Source organism: Mya arenaria, chromosome 3 (genome assembly GCF_026914265.1).
Source record: "Mya arenaria isolate MELC-2E11 chromosome 3, ASM2691426v1".
In the NCBI taxonomy this organism is placed as follows: domain Eukaryota; kingdom Metazoa; phylum Mollusca; class Bivalvia; order Myida; family Myidae; genus Mya; species Mya arenaria.
The window spans coordinates 7,296,364-7,315,668 of record NC_069124.1 but is presented as its reverse complement, the minus strand read 5'-3'; the positions used below and the strand labels follow the sequence as shown (position 1 = coordinate 7,315,668).

The 19,305-nt window shown below is 34.7% G+C and overlaps 2 protein-coding genes across 4 annotated transcripts; both read left to right on the top strand.

Moving 5' to 3' along the window:
• Positions 1–1,028: 1,028 nt before the first annotated feature.
• Positions 1,029–9,161, top strand: LOC128228095 (uncharacterized). 2 transcript variants are annotated; one of them, XM_052939202.1, is made up of 11 exons: positions 1,029–1,146; positions 2,368–2,412; positions 2,670–2,741; positions 3,125–3,233; positions 3,631–3,753; positions 4,548–4,892; positions 5,068–5,145; positions 5,288–5,350; positions 5,549–5,656; positions 6,584–6,733; positions 7,370–9,161. In XM_052939202.1, exons 1-11 carry the CDS (start codon positions 1,120–1,122, stop codon positions 7,888–7,890), a joined length of 1,641 nt encoding a protein of 546 aa, XP_052795162.1. In that variant the 5' UTR covers positions 1,029–1,119; the 3' UTR covers positions 7,891–9,161. The 2 variants fall into 2 exon arrangements, with proteins under 2 accessions (XP_052795162.1, XP_052795161.1); XM_052939201.1 differs by having other exon boundaries at positions 2,670–2,777.
• A 134-nt stretch (positions 9,162–9,295) lies between these two features.
• On the top strand, positions 9,296–17,248 carry LOC128228096 (S-acyl fatty acid synthase thioesterase, medium chain-like). 2 transcript variants are annotated; one of them, XM_052939203.1, is made up of 8 exons: positions 9,296–10,053; positions 11,932–12,098; positions 12,486–12,624; positions 14,015–14,114; positions 15,969–16,047; positions 16,241–16,334; positions 16,545–16,630; positions 16,981–17,248. In XM_052939203.1, exons 2-8 carry the CDS (start codon positions 11,966–11,968, stop codon positions 17,109–17,111), a joined length of 762 nt encoding a protein of 253 aa, XP_052795163.1. In that variant the 5' UTR covers positions 9,296–10,053; positions 11,932–11,965; the 3' UTR covers positions 17,112–17,248. The 2 variants fall into 2 exon arrangements, with proteins under 2 accessions (XP_052795163.1, XP_052795164.1); XM_052939204.1 differs by lacking the exon at positions 9,296–10,053 and adding an exon at positions 10,066–10,135.
• The last annotated feature ends 2,057 nt before the right edge of the window (positions 17,249–19,305 follow it).

Here is a 19,305-nt window from a genome sequence, read left to right as displayed (position 1 = left end):
TTGGTACGATATAAATTTAGTGACCCAATATGGAAAAATATGGGGTCACCGCGTGACCAGTCCTGGATCAATGACGTTGCGTCATTTATGTTGGAGGCGTGACATGCGCATATACAATATTCATCAAATGCATTGACGTTTTTTCCCGGAAATGTCTTAATACAAAATGAATATGTTAATGAGTCAAAATTTTCGGGACTATCCAATAAACAATGTCCAGAGGCTTTGTGGTGATTGCAGCTATTTTGAAAAAAATATATTTTCATTTTTGTAACCAGGAAATGAATTTCATTCACTATTTTCCAGTATTTTTTAAATTACTTTCTTATTTGAAAATATATCATTAAGAACTCTCAATACATTGTTAATTAGATTGTCTGGGGCATTTTTACCTAAAAACAAAGTTATAATGTCGACAGACTTTTTTGAAAGAATGTGAATGTTTTTTATCCAAAATCTGATAAAATCTTCTTTTGTAAAATTTGTTCAACTACTTACTACCCCGAAACATGTCACCTAGAATGTATGTTTTACTCCCAGAAAGACCGTCCCTCAAAACTAAATAAAACATGAACGTTTGAAACGTTTGAATTGTTGACCTTCCCCACCAACTTGTGGAAGGCCCTTCAACAGTTGTGTAGGTCAAATGATCAAGTAGTATTTATGAAATGCAGTAAATGCTTTGACGTTAGAAATTTGTTCTCTTATGTTTCAACATAAATCAAAATTTGCATGGGCACATTTTTATCGAGATTCAAGAAGATATATTTTGTGGACTGCAGTCCGTTGAAGTGCTGACATTAGTTTTAACTAATTTACTTTTTCTGAACATTGAAGACAAATATTTAAAGAATACCTTGAAAATATGAGATGAAATAAATAGTCAAATTATTCAATGAATGTTATTCAATGTAATGCGATATGTCATGAATTATTTTAAGCATTGATTTGAGTGATTTAACTTGGTTGTGTTAACATTTAATGCCTTACGTAAAGTCTGGATTCCCAACTATTAGTTGTTACGATCAGTTCTTCCTGGTCAAGAACGGGGAATTTATTACGAAGATTCTGGATTTCCGATTCTGAGTTGTTAGGGTTATTTGGACTACCTATTTAAGAATGGGCAATCAATTATCAAGACAACAGGTATTTGTTATTTTAATAAAAATATATAAACTTTAATAAATTGAAATGATAACGAAATATTATTTATTTGAATATTTATCATAAATGATGCGTACTTTACCAATTGAATTGAACAATTAAATTAAATAACATAAGAAATTTAATAAAAACATGGAAAAAATACTTTATAAATAACTGAAACATAAGTACGTATTATATAATTATAACTGCATAGGTACACGCGTACATCTTTCAATGAAATTATATCTAACGAAAATATTCACCAACGATTATCTAAATAAGAAGCTTTATGAATCGTAATAAGCGTACATGTATACCACAAATCGACTTCAAGGATTTACACAAATTTTCCATACGTATGCATTTTAAAGAACACAAACTCTACGGAATAATGAACAGTCAATTCACCGTTATGATTATATAAATGTTCAATTTGAAACACAGGTTTTTAAAGACAGTGCTATTTTGGTCAAGGTGACAGTACAATATGTATTAAAATTACCTCTTATTTTGAAACCATGTTGTTGAAGATTCTTTTATTATTTTTTATACTTTATTGTACACCAGATATATTTCTTCATTTCACCACTGTGTATTTCAAAAATTCATTAAGAATATCAAATTAATGTCAATCATTAAAACTTTTGGTTTTGTGGAAACTTTGCTGGTCATCTGTATCACGTCGAGTTCGGTAATAAGCACGTATGCTTCGAGACGAACGAAATATATTTAATTTTATATGCAGAACTGAGGGAAGTTCGTGCGTCGATCGCTATATCCATCTATTACGCGAATTTGCAATATTTTTTTAATTGGTGAGCTTCTCATGTTTATTATATTATTACTATTTATGATCTTCGAATTGGCAAATAACTAGTTATCTAGATAGATCGGAAGTGTTCTCTGCTTCGCGCTCAACCTTATGTTTCTTTAAATACTATTTTCTTGGGTGTTTTCATGCTATTTTGATCGCTGACTATACAGAGCATTTGTACGTGTAGTGTAAATAATTGTTTTTGTAAATGTACTGCGTGCATGTAATAAATATATCAAAGTCTTTACAATAGTAATGATTAAGTGGAGCGTATCAAGCAAAGCGAGCGAGCGCTTCCTAATATGTATTTTATGAGTTGTAAATTATTAAGCGTGGTAATACCGTGAAGTAATTTCATGAGATGTAATTATAGATTGTATTCTTAACCCTTCATGTTTTAACCACAGCATGGAAATTACGAAATACGCCATGAAGATGAAGAAGACATCAATGTAAGAATATTACGATTGCTTTAATATATTTAAAAGTACGAAAGTAACTATTCAATTGTTTGAATCAGTCGTCGTATTAAATATGTATTAAATGTATGACAATACCAAAAGAAAGACCATAGAGAGAAAAGAAAAAAAGCTGAACTATATAACTATGTTGCTTAACATGAATATAAAACTTTGTATGGTATGAACTTGTATTTATAAGTGGACTTATTCGCTGTTTTAGTCTATAATATTTCAATTTGTCAAAACAGACTGTGACTTCTGTACGGAGCAGCAGCTTGGAGTCAGGATACCATGATTCGTTGACATCGACACTGACATCTGTACAGTCCCGCTTAAGTCCCGCTTTCGGACAAATGGTGTTGTTGTTAAAAAATATTGATATAATTTTTTGAAAAACGTTACGGGTTTGACTTAACATTTTTTTTAACTTAAATTTAAAATTCTGCGATCTTATTTTTTGTCAGCAGTCTTATATAACTGGTTTCCATGGATGTTTGCAAAAATTAGCTCGATCCAAGACAACAAAAAAAGAAAAAAAAGTGTCAAAACATTCAATCTGTGGGAGTGCAGCTTTAAGACGTAAATGCAAATAAAACGACATGCAAATTTCTGACAGATTTCGAAAAAGAATCAAGTAGATAAACTAATATCAACAGCACCACAATATAGAATAAAAACAGCATTTCCTGATTTTACATTTCAGGAAAACCGTGATGGAGAGGCCGATATCAAGTACATGGTTGAAGCATTCCAACCAATATTGGAACGGACACTTATAATAGGCGAACTTTTGCCATATTTGTCGTTCTTGCGTAAGTAAAAATATTTAAATACAAAATAAACTGTTTGAGGCTTGTATCAATTGTCCCCGGCAGGTACATGTGAATTTAGTGAAATTGAGGGTTCTTACTTAGTTTCCACTGACTGTGTCGAGGCGGATACCCAGACAATCCAGACATTGCTTATAATGTGTTGACTTGAAGTAGCCTGTACGTCCTTCTTTATTATAAGAGGACCTTGATCATTATGTCTTAAAACAGGATTTGGGTTATAATATAGACAATTGTCCCAATAGTTTTCATTGTTATTAAGTGTTTATAACGTTTTCCCTAACACAATCTAAAACGAATAATATACAATTGAAGACAATTCTGACGTCCACTTTTACACCTAAAAGATAAATCTGTAATAAGCAGGCTTTTTATTCAGATGCGAGCGATAGCCTGAACTGTTTAACACAGAAAGAGTCTGTACAGAAGTTGATTAAACTCATAGAACACAGCAATGAAAAGGGGAAGTGGACAGCATTTCTGAACGCTCTCCATTGTGCAGGTACTGATAATGAAACATAACATCGACACTGACGTCATTGCCTATGTTCGAAATGTCCTTTATGTTTGATAATTAACAATTAAAAATGTGCGGTCTGCGTAATATGATAAAAAAAAAACATTTGTAACGATGGCAAATCGCAATCGTACATTCAATACAGAGAATGCTTCGTTTTGCGACAGGTGTTTTCAGTAATTCCAGAATTACATTATTTATATATAAATAACTCTTGTATTAAGATTCGATTCACAAAATTTTGTTCTAATGAGTATTTATCGGTTGCTATTCGGTTTTGATTCGAATAGGATAATTATGTGAGTTCAAAGCTATTTTGAATAACAATATAGTCCTTAAAATTAAATCTGCGAGAGAGTCACTGTTTATTTTGTGCGGAAATTGCTTTTATCCACCAAGTATGATAACGTTCGTGGAATATGTTTTAAACTTTTAATCAATCTGTTTAAATGTGCCATAAATAAAGTGGTATTGTTTTTTTATTGGACAGAAGCTGTTTCCAAGATAGAAATACACTATGTACAAGTAGTATGCCAATCTGGACTCTGTAACAAAATAGATATAAATGGGGATTGCTTATCCTGCTCGATTTCTTTTATCTGGTAATCGAAACTCAAAATATCTCGCCTTGACAAAAAACAATACATGTACATCTTCCCACGGCCCTGTTCTGCTATATTCTTACTTACCATCGTCATTAACAAACTCGAATACATGGCGGAAAAAAGTCCCCACACAGGCCATTGTCACAACTTTTCTTGGCTTCAATTCTTTTACAGATTACCAGCCAATGGTGAACATTTTACAAAGCTTTACTGAAAAAGATCTTTTGGAAGATAGAGCTATATTAAGGATTCTTAAACCAGCTTTCATTAAAGAGATACACCCAGTTGAGTGTGTCGATTGCTTAGTAGAAAGGAATGTTTTAAATGAGTCCGACATGGAAGCTGTTCAGGCGGAGAAGGACCGTCGAGGCGATATAGCAGCGACTTGCGTTTTACTAGATCGTCTTCCGAATAGAAACTCCGATTGGTTATTACATTTTATCAACTGCCTAAGCCACCTCGGTAGAGATGATCTTGCAGCCATTCTTGTTGTTCCTGAAGTGACAGTAATACAATCAGGTTTAGTCTTTACTGACCTTCGTTCCGGTACTATGTTCCTATCGTTTTCATGCCCTTACATTTTGTCTGCCAGTACAATTACGCTGATAATTTTCATGTTCAGAAAAATGAAATATGACTGAGAAAAGAATGTATACAAATGACTGATTGAAGTATCGTTTTCCTTTTTACGTAGAAAAGAATCAACACAAAGCGGACACTACCATCAGAAAGGAAGTGTTTTATAAAGAAGAACCGTATTCAACAAACAGAGGTATTTAACTTTTTACACGAAATCTATATTGACATATTAAGATCGTTTTATTCCATTTTAAGCACGCTCGTCCTAAATGAAAACTAAACAAGGGAAATATATATGTATACATATAATCAGAAGTTTTAAATTATGTTCACAGTTAGTCAGCAGCCTTCCGTGGAGATAGAAAACACTGAGAGGAAAGAAATAACAATCCGAGCAGGTAATGTTTTAAAAGTGAGACAAGGAGCTTTAAACTCGAACACACCTTTGATTTCTGTTTATTGCATTCATCTTTTGAATTATATAGTTAATTAACTAAAGACCAAACCAGAATCAAACGTAAGGTTTGATAACGATTCAAATGACAGGTTCGGCGGCCTTGACAAATGTAGTTACTAGTTACTCTTTTTGAATCAAGGTGATGAAACCCACGCAAGTCCTGTTTTCCAAGGCAGCAGAAATGCCACGTTAAGGAAACGGCTACAAGAGGAGCGGAATGATTCTGTATATGATTCCATTGACAATTGTACGTATTCTTTCAACAATATATATTCCTTTAGTGTTTGAACGGTCGCAAGTGGCACGTTTTTAGTCCAATTTCGCAGTGCATTGCCTTCTTTACAAAACCGACTCTTGTTTTGGGACAACGAGATCATTCGATAACATAGTAACGATACATGCGACACTGTACAGACAGAAACTCTTCAACAATTGAAGGATGCAATGACCGATAAATTTAAAATATGTCGACAAAGGCTAGACTTATACTTCAGTAACCATGTGTACCATTTACATACTAGGCTATTCATGACTTTTCACGACGAGTTTTCAGATAGTTCAACTTCGTTCAAAGTGTAACACTTCATTTCTGGTATTTCGGGTAGATTGACTATATCAATTAGAATTTATTCTAAACTTTGTTCATTAAATGGTAGTAATTTGACTCTTTTTCAAATAAAACACTACGAGGGTTGATCCAGAATTACGTGGACTTTTTTAATAATTCAAATATCGTTGCACATAGAAAGTACAGATCGTATTCTGACAGTTCTGATGTGTTTTGTTTAAATAATCACGAGCATCTAGCTGTAATGCTATTTAACTTGATACAAAGTATGCATCTTGCTCGTTTTGATGTAGCATACGCCCTTAAAAATAACACCTCAGAAATTATGTGATTTTAATAGCACCACTTAGAACAATAACAGACCACTTAGATGTTCCTAAGACGACATGTATGTTGTATTGAGTTTAAGTTCACGTGGACTGTTCCAGAATTACGTAGACGTTTTGCAAGAAAAATGTTTCCAAGTTATATGGCATCAATATTATACATGAGTGAATAATAAATAATATAAATGATATTTTCATATAACTACGACCCAAAATACAACCACTGTACTTTTCACTTAACGCATACATGTATATGATAATACATGATGTTTAAATTCAGATCATAGAAGTCCTTCTGCCTCACGCAAAACAGAAGAGCAGGATTTAGACTACTGGTATTGGAACAAACACAGGAACACAAACGTGCTGGAAAGGGAGACGATCAAAATCAACAGTCACAACTACACTGCCACTTCAAATGATATACCAGGTTATTAAATCCTCTTTTGTTATCAAATTATAATAGCATTTGCAAACAACACTTAATCCTATGCTATTGATGCATTGGTTTTAAATTACTGTTAAATGAGTGTTCGCATAACTTTGTGCGTAGATTCGTTTAGTCTTGTTTTCGAATTGTTTATGTAGAATTAGGGGTATAATGTCGTATAATGAGTTTTAGGAGAATACTATCGTATAAGGAGTTTTAGGATTAAAATACAGAGTATAAGCAGTATAATGTCGTATTCAAGTTGTTTCATGAGACTGTTAGAAGGCACTGATGTCATTAAACCAGACGAGGATATATTTGCTACTGTACTTTACACGACAGATTCTTCTAACCAATAACGATATTTATGTATATATATAATCTTCTGTTTTATCTTGTTCTGATGTTTCTCTGGTTAAGCATCAATTAGGCTTCGATCATTATAGATTTAACCAGGAGTTTTAGCCGGTTTGTTCTGCTAGAATTGTCAATGTAGTTACCCACTATATCACGAAATTGCACCAGGAGTTTAGCCGGTTTGTTCTGCTAGAATTGTCACTGTAGTTACCCACTTTATCACGAAATTGCAACGGCAGTTAATTGTGTTCAAAGGCATATTGTTCGTTAATGTTACAGATGTTTTACCTTCCGTTTCGAAAGTTACTACGGACAGGAACGACAACGATCAAAGGCAAAGTTCAAATGAGCACATACAATATTCCGGAGGAAAGGCCACCTACAAATACAACGGAAGACTTTACTATGAACGTTCTGAGGTGAGAGATGCCAATGTTGTCCCAACAGAAAGAAAATGTAATGAAGCTTTAATGGAACAGACAGAAGATGAAGACGATGGTGGGTATTCAACAACGGATAAATTACTCGCTGGAACAACGAATGATGATCATTTGACATTAAAAGAGTCAATAATTCGAGAACTTGAGCAATATATCGAACAGATAGTTAAGGAACGTGTTCGCGAAGAATTAGAAAAACAGTCATTTGGCGTACCAAGTGAAGTATGCGTTGGTGGTCGTATCTACTCATTACAGGACAGTGCTGACAACTGGACACTACAAAATACCGTTTACAACGCATCAAGACACACTTATGTGTCATTTTCTGATATATCTCAAAACGCGGAAGTGCTCTATTAATGATTAATAGATACACAGCTCAAAACACTTAACGATGGTAATCTGACAGAAAACAGAGAGATCAAACACGTACAAAAACAAAAATGTTGAAAGGTTTCGAATTAAGGTGTATACGTTGGCGCCTTTCTATAATTGATATAGGGACAGTTTTGATTCATTGAGTAAAACGTCCATTTGGACTGATACAAACTAACACGGAACCTTATATATGAGCCTTGCATTCGCTTGTTTTTGATATATGTTTGAAGACTGTAACCCCAACGTTTATTGATAAGCGTTACGAGTACTAGGTGTGTTATGTATATTTTTGAAAACAGTATTGTCTAGAGTGTCAAAATGTTCAGTGTCTGCACGACTTTTGGCGATTCTTGACCATGAAGTGAGCGCGTACTAGGGGTTTGGCCTTGTTTGGTATTCCATTTATATAAAATGTTACAATGATTACTCAGAGCTTCTAACGAATATTGGGCTCCGCCTACTATCTAATGCTATTCTTATTACTGCTGCAGGCTTTTGTACATAGCAGAGTTTACTAGCATGAGATGTATATCGTTATTAAAGTATAAAACATTGAATAGTGTTTATATACACTGACCATGCATTTTCATAACAGGTCTCATGAAATGAGCGCGTACTAGGGATTTGGTCTCATGAAATGAGCGCGTACTAGGAGCTTGGTCTCATGAAATGAGCACGTACAAGGGGCTTGGTCTCATGAAATGAGCGCGTACTGGGGGTTTGGTCTCATGGAATGAGCGCGTACTAGGGGTTTGGTCTCATAAAATGAGCGCGTACTAGGGGTTTGGTCTCATGAAATGAGCGCGTACTAGGAGCTTGGTCTCATGAAATGAGCGCGTACTAGGAGCTTGGTCTCATGAAATGAGCACGTACTAGGGGCTTGGTCTCATGAAATGAGCGCGTACTGGGGGTTTGGTCTCATGGAATGAGCGCGTACTAGGGGTTTGGTCTCATAAAATGAGCGCGTACTGGGGGTTTGGTCCCATGAAATGAGCGCATACTAGGTTTTGGTCTGCAGTGGTTGTCCCTGCAGTTCCCAATGTATGAGTTATTTCAATTTTGTTTTATTTAAAGTTGGTTGTGTATTGCTTATTTACAAGAACAAGTGTACGCCTTTCCATAGTGACTCAATTTGAAACATGAATAAGAATAAGGATGAATGAAAATTGCAATGCATGTTATTAACTGTATATCTTTTGCTGCATCTGATTTTATATAATTGAGTAAAATATTATTTAAAATTATGTATTTTATCTTGCCTGCTTTATAAGCGTACTCCCACTTCCCCGAAAGGGGTGGGGGGGGGGGGGGAGATCTTTCCCACGAAATGTTTTAGTTATTCAATCTACAACTGTGCATTTCGGTGTCATTTATTACTTCTTTCTCTATATCCCCCCTGGATCTGCTAGTTCGTTTTTATTTACATAGTGTTTGATACGTTTATCAATCTAGTGTGAGAATTGCTCCAACCTAAAATCTTTTATTAATGTATATAGAATGACATTCTGTAAAGGTAGGAAATATTTGAAAGAGATTCGAAAAATTGTTTGAAACCTACAATAAAACACAAACATATTGCGATATGTTCACTCAGGAGACATTGTTACTGAACGAAGTACAGAAAATACGCGTAGTTATTTTAATGTTATTTCAACGTTTATTTATGAATATTTCGTGACATTTATTTACGGCACGTAACCTTAAAGCTGCAGATTTACTGTTTAGGCATTTTTTTTTTTAAATTGACTTGGAATGAGCCAATTTTTGCATAAATATCTGCAAACTAGTGATATAAAACTGCTGATATTCCAAATAAAAAAATAATAAAAGTTGTCAAAACAGTAAATCTGTGAGAGTGCAGCTTTAATAAAGCAGGAAGTAGTCCAATCATTGAATAGGAACGTTGATGTATTTCAGTGTAAATACTGTATTCATATACCATATCCATATACACTGAACACTATGAACACGCGTGACAAATACCTTATCAATGGTATAATAACTGCATTCATCTTGTGGTGGATATGGGCAAAGCTATGTTCATAAACTGTCTATATCTATTTTTATCATATAAACAATACATGTATTTGCATTGAACTATGTGTTCTGTAAAACCATTTTGAGCTGTATCGAAAGCCTGTCATGGTAAGTAGTTTCGTTTCACATACATGACTTAAAGGTCAAGTGATCTGGTTAAATGGGACATTAAATATCGGAATAAACCCGCGTAAGTAATTTATGTTTCAATAAATAAACAAATTATCATATTTGTAGACTCGGTAGCAAGGTAATTGTTACAATTGCTTATGCTCAAAACATATCGTTATGTTTTGATATGTTCTAATGTTATATATAAATCAATAGGATACCTCGCCCATGCATGTTTTCTTTTGTAAAATGCACTTTTTGTATGACGAAATCAAGTGTGGCAAAACAAACCAGGAGTGGAGCAAATATATCGTCTCTGAAGACCACAATTTATCATTAGCACTAACCATGCTAATAATCACTTAATTATGGCTTTTTGCTGCGTGATTGGTTGATCACGTGATATTAAGTAAATCTATTGTGATGAAAAAGTTTACAGTACCCGGTGGCCTTGTGGTATAGTCATCAGAATGTGGCTTTTTCTTGACTTTACCGGCCTTGGTTCGTACCCCACTAAATCAAAAATATTTTTATGCTACAGCCTTTTTCCCCACTTTGCAGGAAATTGCTCAGAGCATCAATTCGGTTAAATTTGTAAGCACACCTATATTGTAGTGATTTCGAGATATAGTTGTACATTTGTGCCATATAATATTCATAGCGAGAGCTCAACCATTTACGAATCCATTCGGTCATTTACGAGACTACTTATAAACGAAACAAGGTGGCTCCAATGAAACCATTTCCACTAACGCTTAAAGAAGTAACTGACCATCATGTTAACGAAGAAATTGTTAACACTAGCTTTCTGTGCTTATTACGTTCATAGCATTTTATTTTTCATTTACGGCTTTATTTTAAATGAGGGTAAATGTTTCATCGGATTCAGTTGTTTACCTCTGATTTTTCTAATTATCAATATTAAACATGCATTCATGCAATGCTAGTATAACTCAAATAACATGAAAAATATCAGTTTGTGTCCCATTATTTACACATCGGAAATGATCCTGAGTTTAACAATACATTGTTTTCAAATTCGAGGAATAATGAATATTGTTGAGTCATGCATTAAATGGTTCACTGTATTGTGGAAACGTATAACCATGGTATGTGAGCATGATGACGTAAGTACTCGTAAATGACTCTTAAATTACTCTGAAGAAATCTGACTTCTTCGGTGTATATCAAAATTACATGTATATGCAATTAAAACTATGGAAACTCTGTTTCACTTAAACCTATCGACCATCTTAACACATTGTATGATATTTATGTACCAAAGGTTGAATAGTGATATTTACAAGGAATGCACAATTGGACTCATAAATAAAACACATTCTGATTACACAAACATATCATTGATTTTGAAAATCCATTTCAGTTTATTATAAACCCCTGATATTCTAAGCATCTAAATAGCCAAAACAGTCAAGCATTTTGGCAATAATTAGCCTTAATATAATTTCTACCTTTCAACAATGCCCAATTTTAGTTAAATGGTTTTGATGACCGGTGGTTCGTGGAATCGACCAGTCATGAACTTTAATAGTTTACTGCAAAAATGTTTGTGTTAGTTTTGAGTAACATGTCCATATAAGAAGAAGAAAAAAAGTTGTCAAAGCAGTTACTCTGATAAATGTCAGAGTCATCGTGCCCAAAACTGCAATGACACATTTGTCCCCATTATGTGAGAACACGATATATAGCATATATATATAAACATCCATTAATAGTTTATGTAAGTGAAGAATTGTCTCTTATGGGATTTGAAAATACCTACCAAATAGTGATTTTGTTTATTCAAGGACGAAACATTTCTGATTTTATTCAAGGATGAAACATTTATAATTACCCTCAAACTATTTTGTTCAGACAATATAGCAGAAATACCAAGTGGCACTCATAGATGTCCGACAAAGTACTCAATTGCCTGCTTCGTCGGCCCCAGGCCAAGTGGAAACTGTTTTGCTTCCCCTGGGCAGGGGGAGGGGCTGTGTTCTACGCCAACTGGGGAAGAAACATGTCAGAGGACGTCGAAGGTAGGTCGATTGTATCTTCCTTTGCTCATTTTTTTTACATTATACAAAGTAAGACTTACTTTTGGCTTAGCTTTGTATGTATTTTGTGCGTCTGTAGAAACTCCCTATCTGAATGTAATTAACTTTGTTGATCAAGATTCATATCATTTTCATTTTTATAAATGCTCATCTTGTTGCATATGTTCTCTTTAGACATCTCCTACCTTTCTTGTTCTAAAACTGTACCTAGACCAAATTGTTCGACTAGAACTTCTTTGTCGATGTGTTCTTTGTATGAATATCTGGGGGTGAACGCAAAAAAGGCTCTTAAATGACATCAAACATGAAAACCGACCCCCCCCCCCCCATATGGTCATAATAGTATCATTATGCTACCGTGTGTTTCAGTGCACGGTGTATGTTTGGCCGGTCGGGAGAGCAGATACAATGAGCCGGTGAGCTCGGACGTCGGCCACGTTATACAAGAGCTTGTTTCCGCCGTGAAGGGGGAACTAAATGGAAAACCTTTTGCATTCTGGGGTCATAGGTTTGTTTTCTTTCTCCATTATGTAAAGGGGAGGCATATTGTTTTTGCTCGAGTTGTCTTCCCGTACGTCCGTCCGTCCGTCTCAAATTGTGTCTGCTTCATATCTCTTCATATCTCTTTAACCGCTTGAAGCATTTTGGAATTTCTTGCCACAAATGCTTACCATACTGAGATGATGTGCAGAGCGCATGTTACAACCAGATCAGTTCATGGTCAAGGTCAAACTTAGAAGTCGAATGTCATATAACTATATTTTGTATCCGCTCCATATCTCTTGAACCGCTTTAAACGATTTTGAAATCACTCGCCACAAATGTTCACCATATTGAGACGATGTGCATAGCGCTTGAAACAAACAGCTCGGTTCAAGTTCAATGTCAAGGTAACACTTTCTAATGTCTAATGTTATATGACAACATTTCGTGTCCTCACCATATCGCTTGAACCACTAAATAGATTTTGAAATTACTACCCGCAAATTTTCACCATATTATTCGATTTGCTAAGGGCAAGTTACAACCAGTTCGATTCAAGGTCAAAGTTACACTTATCTCTTGAACTGCCTGAAGGATTTTGAAATAACTTGCCATAAATGTTCACCATGTTGAAACAATGTGCATAGTGCATGTATCAACCATCTTCGTTCAAGGTCAAGGTCAAACATAGAGATGAAATGTCTAATTCCTACATTTCGAGTCCCTTATATCTTTTGAACCGTTTGAAGGATTTTGAAATAACTCGCCACAAGCGTTCATATTTAGACAAAGTGTGTTACAACAAGCTCGTTTCAAGGTCACGTGTGCACTTAGAGGTCAAAGGAAATATGTGTACAGTATGGCTACATTTAATGTCCCCTCCATGTATCTTGAACCGCTTGTTGATTTTCGAACTACCTACAAATGTTATTCGTATCGCGACAAGGTGCAGAATACATGTTACAATCAGCTCGGTTTAACGTCAAGGTCACACTTAGGGGTTAAAATTCATATGAACCGCTCGAAGATTTTAAAATACCTACAAACAGATATTTTTCGTATAAAGGCAATGTGCAGAGCCTATTTTACAACCAGCTCGGCTAAAGGTCAAGGTCACACGTAAAGGTCAAAAGTCATATGACTACATTTCGTGCCCGCTCCATATGTTTTGAATCTCTTGAAGGTTCTAAAATAACTTTCTTCAAATGTTCACCACATTGAGACGATATGCAGAGGAAGGGCCATCATTTTTTTATTACGAAAACAAGCGTCTACTTTTAATTTGCTTAAACGGGGCTTAAACGGGGCTGGGCATGTTGTGTTTATGGCATGAAATATTTGGCTTGTCCCTGCAGTTCTACAGTAATATACGATGTACAACTTGTTTCCATTTTTACTTTTTCTTACACTTGCAGTATGGGCGCTTATCTAGCTTTTCTGACAGCAAACCATATGAAGAAAGAGCTCGGAGCCGAGCCAAATCATTTGTTTGTGTCAGGGACATCCGGTCCGTTTGTAAGTACATATACACACGTTGATAAAAAATTTCATTAAAAGAAAGAGTGATTGTATCATTGTGAGCGTACGATCATGTGTTTGGTATTTGGTTACAAGCCCGGAGCAGGTTCTTTGGTTCCCCACAAGACCACACTCTCGCATAAAATAGTTTGTTTGAGAGAGTGACTTAGAATAAGTTAATGTATAACTTTCTTCACAATGTTTGTTGATAGATAATGTTTAAACCAATAAAACTAAGAATCTTATCAACGTTTAAAATCTTGTGTTCTACACACTTCTATTAGGTATTGGAATTCTATAAATTCAAGGTACGCACTGGTCATAAATTATAACATTTTCCTTAATTCGTTTCAAATAGTTTGGCATTTTATACCTCGTTAACACCGCCCTTAAGGCCTTCCACCATTCTAATAGATGGGTGGGAAACGCCAAAAAAAAAGGGTCTCAATTGTTTCTGTTCTCTGTATTTTGGCTATCCAATCAACATTTGTATGTATTGTTTCTTCTTGGCAATATCGGTTTTTGTAAATAAGATATATGTTTTGATAAAAAATAAATAAAAGTGACTTAAAAATAAAAGTGCACGTGTGCAAAATAAACCACATGGGCAAATGTTTGGCATATAAACGCATTATATGACTTATTTATTTATATGTCAGCATTTTACTTGTACATTTGTATTAGTTTAGTTTAGTTGTTTTAGTTTTTCGGCTAAGATATCAGAAACGATTATCAATACAGTAAATAAGAACATTTCAAATAACTCTTGCACATTGCTCTCAACCTGTAGAACAAATACTGTTTAAACTATTTGCTAGGATATTTTGACGATATAAATCATAATGTTAAAGGGACTAGACACCAGGCCTCAATTTCTCGAAACTTCTTAAGTCCCTTATAACAGGATTAAGCTAAACTCACTATTTTTGGTTTTCAATAATTTGGATAATATTTACTTCTTTAAGAGTTTTTATACTTTAGAAAGGAATTATCTATATGTTAGTTAAATTAAACCATTTTTCATTTATCAAAATTCCATTCAAGTATGTATTTTGAGTAATTGAAATAAGCTACTTAAGCCTGTTAAGCTTAAGAAGTTTCGAGAAATTGGGGCCAGGTGATCCTCAACTCGGCAAATATAGTATTTCAATTGTCAATGCGAGCTAGTGGGAGGCTGATTATACATCATTTTACATGATTTAAAGAATAAACGCAACAATCATGTTGCTGCCACATATGGGATTTACGTGGTAGACAAACCCAGTAATTATCAAAATGGGTCGATTTATTTGTAATTGTATTATCTGGTGTCTAGTCCCTTGAAGCCCAAGACTACACTGTTATGTATAAATGCGAGCTTTCTGAAAAGAGTGTGCTTAGGTGACACACATGACGCTTTATTTCATTCAGTGTTGTATTGTAATACTGATATAAAACGACAAGATGGATTAAACAAAGATAACAAAGTTGTTTATTAGAAATCCTTTTTCGTTTTCGACAATATTTGACGCATACCACGGTATTATTCCAACATTCTTCTGAATGTTCATTCATACTTATAAAATAATGAATTTAAGGACGAAAGTGGTATTTGAATCATACATTTTATACATATTCAATATTTTTTATTGTTCTAAAATCATATAATTATGATGCTTATTAATTATATGTATGTTTTGTCTAGAATTTACCTTTCTTTCATAACATATGGTCACTTTTTATTATATCGGATTGAATTAGGTACTGTATTATTTAGAAATGTTTTGTAAAGGAATTAAAGCTGATATATACATATGCAGATATACGTATGTGTATAGATTTGTAACACGACCATGATTGTCCATTTTACAGTCCGAAAGTCGACGACATCGCACTGAGGATGTGACTAATTACAGTGAAGACGAATTCATTCAGTTTCTCAGAAGAATAGGTACTGAAATAAATAAGGTTCACTTTAAATAGTGTATATGACGCTTATATAATATTTAGATATACAGTTCATGTTATATACATATATATTATGTATCAGGATATTTAAAAATGTTCAGACGATCCGAAGTTTCAATTAACTTAAGTATATAAACAAATGTATAACAGTTATCAAGTTTTTGCTCACATTTCAGGTGGAACTCCGTCAGAAATTCTAGATAACAAGGAGTACATCTCAATTTTCCTACCTGCTTTGAAAGCTGATTTTGAACTGCTTTATAATATCAGGTAACCGAGCCGTTTACTTTCAAATTAATTAAGAAAAAGTTAAGTTTTATTTGCTTACAAGTATTGCAAAGACGAGCATAAACTGAAAGTTGAATTGGTCGGAACACTATCAGGTAAATGGAGATAAACTATGTTGTTGATTTTAGTTAAGTATCTCACGGATTATAAATGTTAAATTGTTTTTACCAGATTTCATATTATGTATTTCAGCGCGGAGAACAGCGACCCTATGCCTGTACTAAGCTCGTCCATCCATGTGTTTGATGGAAGTGACGATGCTCCTCATGATTTGCAAGGTGAGCACACAATTTATCGGAACGTAGATTGAATAATATGGGATAATTGTTTCTGAAACAATACGTTTCGTTGACTTTAGTTAGGACTAAATTAACTAGTGTCTGGGCTTGCCCTTGTAGTTTTCACTGTATGTTTAACATGTTTTATTTAAAATATTAGTTCTTTGCAGGAAAATTATATATATTTTTATTACTTTCGAGCCAATACAAAGGCCAATTGATATGATATCATCTAGTTATTCAAATGTTACTATAACGATGTATTAGGATTTATTTTGACTTTCCTGTTGTGTCTAAATGAGTTTTATCATAGAAATAGTTCACGGATGTAATGGTTCAATTACTTTCAGCATGGCGATCTGTGTCAAGTGGAGAGTTTGACCTGACCATTTTGAAGGGTGGACATTTCTATTTGAAGGATACGGAGTGCTCAATAAAGCTTCAACAATGTATATTACAGAAGTTGTCATTAACATCATAAAAACTGTGTTATGCATCGAAATTTAACCAAGCATATGTATTTATTCATCTCATTTGGTAAACGGGAACTAAATCGTCTGTACCCATGTTATTTATTTTACAATAAATTATAAGAGTTGACTCTTAATTAAGATGGTATACATCTGTCAGGTTTATCTGTATGGTAGTTTGACCTCTGGTAATGTTAGATATGTAAAAGGAGTACAATGGTACAATAAAGTATACACACACGCGGGCATACGCACGCGTACACACACACACACACACACACACACACACACACACACACAGCAAAGGGGCGGGTCCCGGATTTGACATTAATGCCCCGCAAGTTCGGGTGCGCCATCTTCCCTCAACCACCACAACCGAACGATATAGGCTTTAATCCTTACATGGGGCTTGCGACCTTTACCGAGGAATATTTAGCTAGGCAGGTAAAATATATTTACAATCTCACAAGACTTGGAAGAAATGCCCCCAATCGAGCATTGTTCTATGGTGTTGTGAAATACAAAGCAGAAAGCTACACAAATTCATATATTGTAAAGCATTGTAAATAATTTGATTTTATTAAACTATCAATGTATAATAAACATTGAGGTTTTCATAGATATTTCCCTTCGGCTCACGTAAGTTAGTCTAATGGGATACCCGGTAACCATTTACCCATCTATCCCGTGATGTTCCGACCCGGACGAGAGATATGAGATATAGCAGGGCCTGGTCCGTTTCAGGTAGTCTGATTGTTGTATAGAAGGTTACCAGTGATGTCTAGAAACGCGGTCTCTGCAGGTATTGCGGTAAAGGAACGAAACTGGTGTCGACTTTTTACTGTGCCCGTCGTTGGACGCTATGATTAATAAAAACACGCCTTGACCTTGCTTACAACTTGAGGAGCACCTGCGGAGTGTCTATTGAGTGGTGTTACTGCAGCCCGGACCGCAACATACATACTGTCAAGGGGGTTTGTATTTTAAGGCATGAATGTGTGTGTTTACTTAAAGGCCGCGGAGAAAAAGCTCAGCTATGATAGGGTCAGGGGAGGAGAAAGTCAACAAGTAAACACGCCACTTCAGACAGTGCATATTTCCGAAACAAAGCGCCGTGGATATTTTAGGACTGTTGAAGTGAGGATTATGACTCATTTATGTTGTTTTTACGTGGTTCCCAATCATTATGGTTATATATAAATTGAAGTCGCTCATTTTATAATCATTTGTCCAAATGTTCTCGAAGTTGTCGAAAGGAAAATTTTCATATATCATTTATTTATTAAATTTATTTATTATTTGACCGCTTGGTGAAATAACCACACGTTCCACTATGAAGGGGTTTAATTCTGGGCAGTTTGATTAAAATCACCCATAGACAATTAATATGGCCTTCAAATTTTAGCCTTGGAGAAGAGATACTCTTATATGAGATTCTATCAGGCTTTATTGACCACTAGGACTAGATTTAGTGGGAGAATGCATGTTAAACACGTTTAACACATCTTCCAATAGACAATTAAAATACTGTAAAGTGCAATTGAAATTCAATTATTATAGTGATACTAAAAGTCAAGGCTTTTCACAACTCAAAACATTGCAAAACATCGAAATTCCTATATCATATGGCGTCACAGAGCTTCAAGCGTAACATTGACATTGAATCCCACTACGACCTTGAACTTGGAGCGGAGAGACGATTGTTGTGTTTTACAATTCGGCGAAGTTGAATTGATATCTCGTTTATAGAAAACAAATTATTTTTAAACATTTTTATTAAAAACATTGTGAATCAAGTGAATACAACACTATTGGTAACTCTCGTTGGCACGATATGATACCCGATCAGGCATTTTATGATGTTGTGGTAATCAGGAGTACCTGTAGAAAACCCATTTGTCCGGCCAACCTCTCATCCACTTCTAGACCTGATATAAATATGGCTTAGACCACAAACCACTGCGCTAACATGAACAGCGAAACAAGGGTTCAACTAAAAACAGTCACAGGATATTGTTTTTAAATAATGACAAACATTGATGACGGGCGAGAGTTTGAACATTGCTATTTTCTGGAAGGAATAAAGCAATTTTATTCGTGCAAATTGGTATGTGGTCAATTATTGAGGAAAAAATCTTAACGGCGTTCAAATAAATGTCATAATACATGTTTGCATACGTGTAAAATTAGATATTACCTGGAATC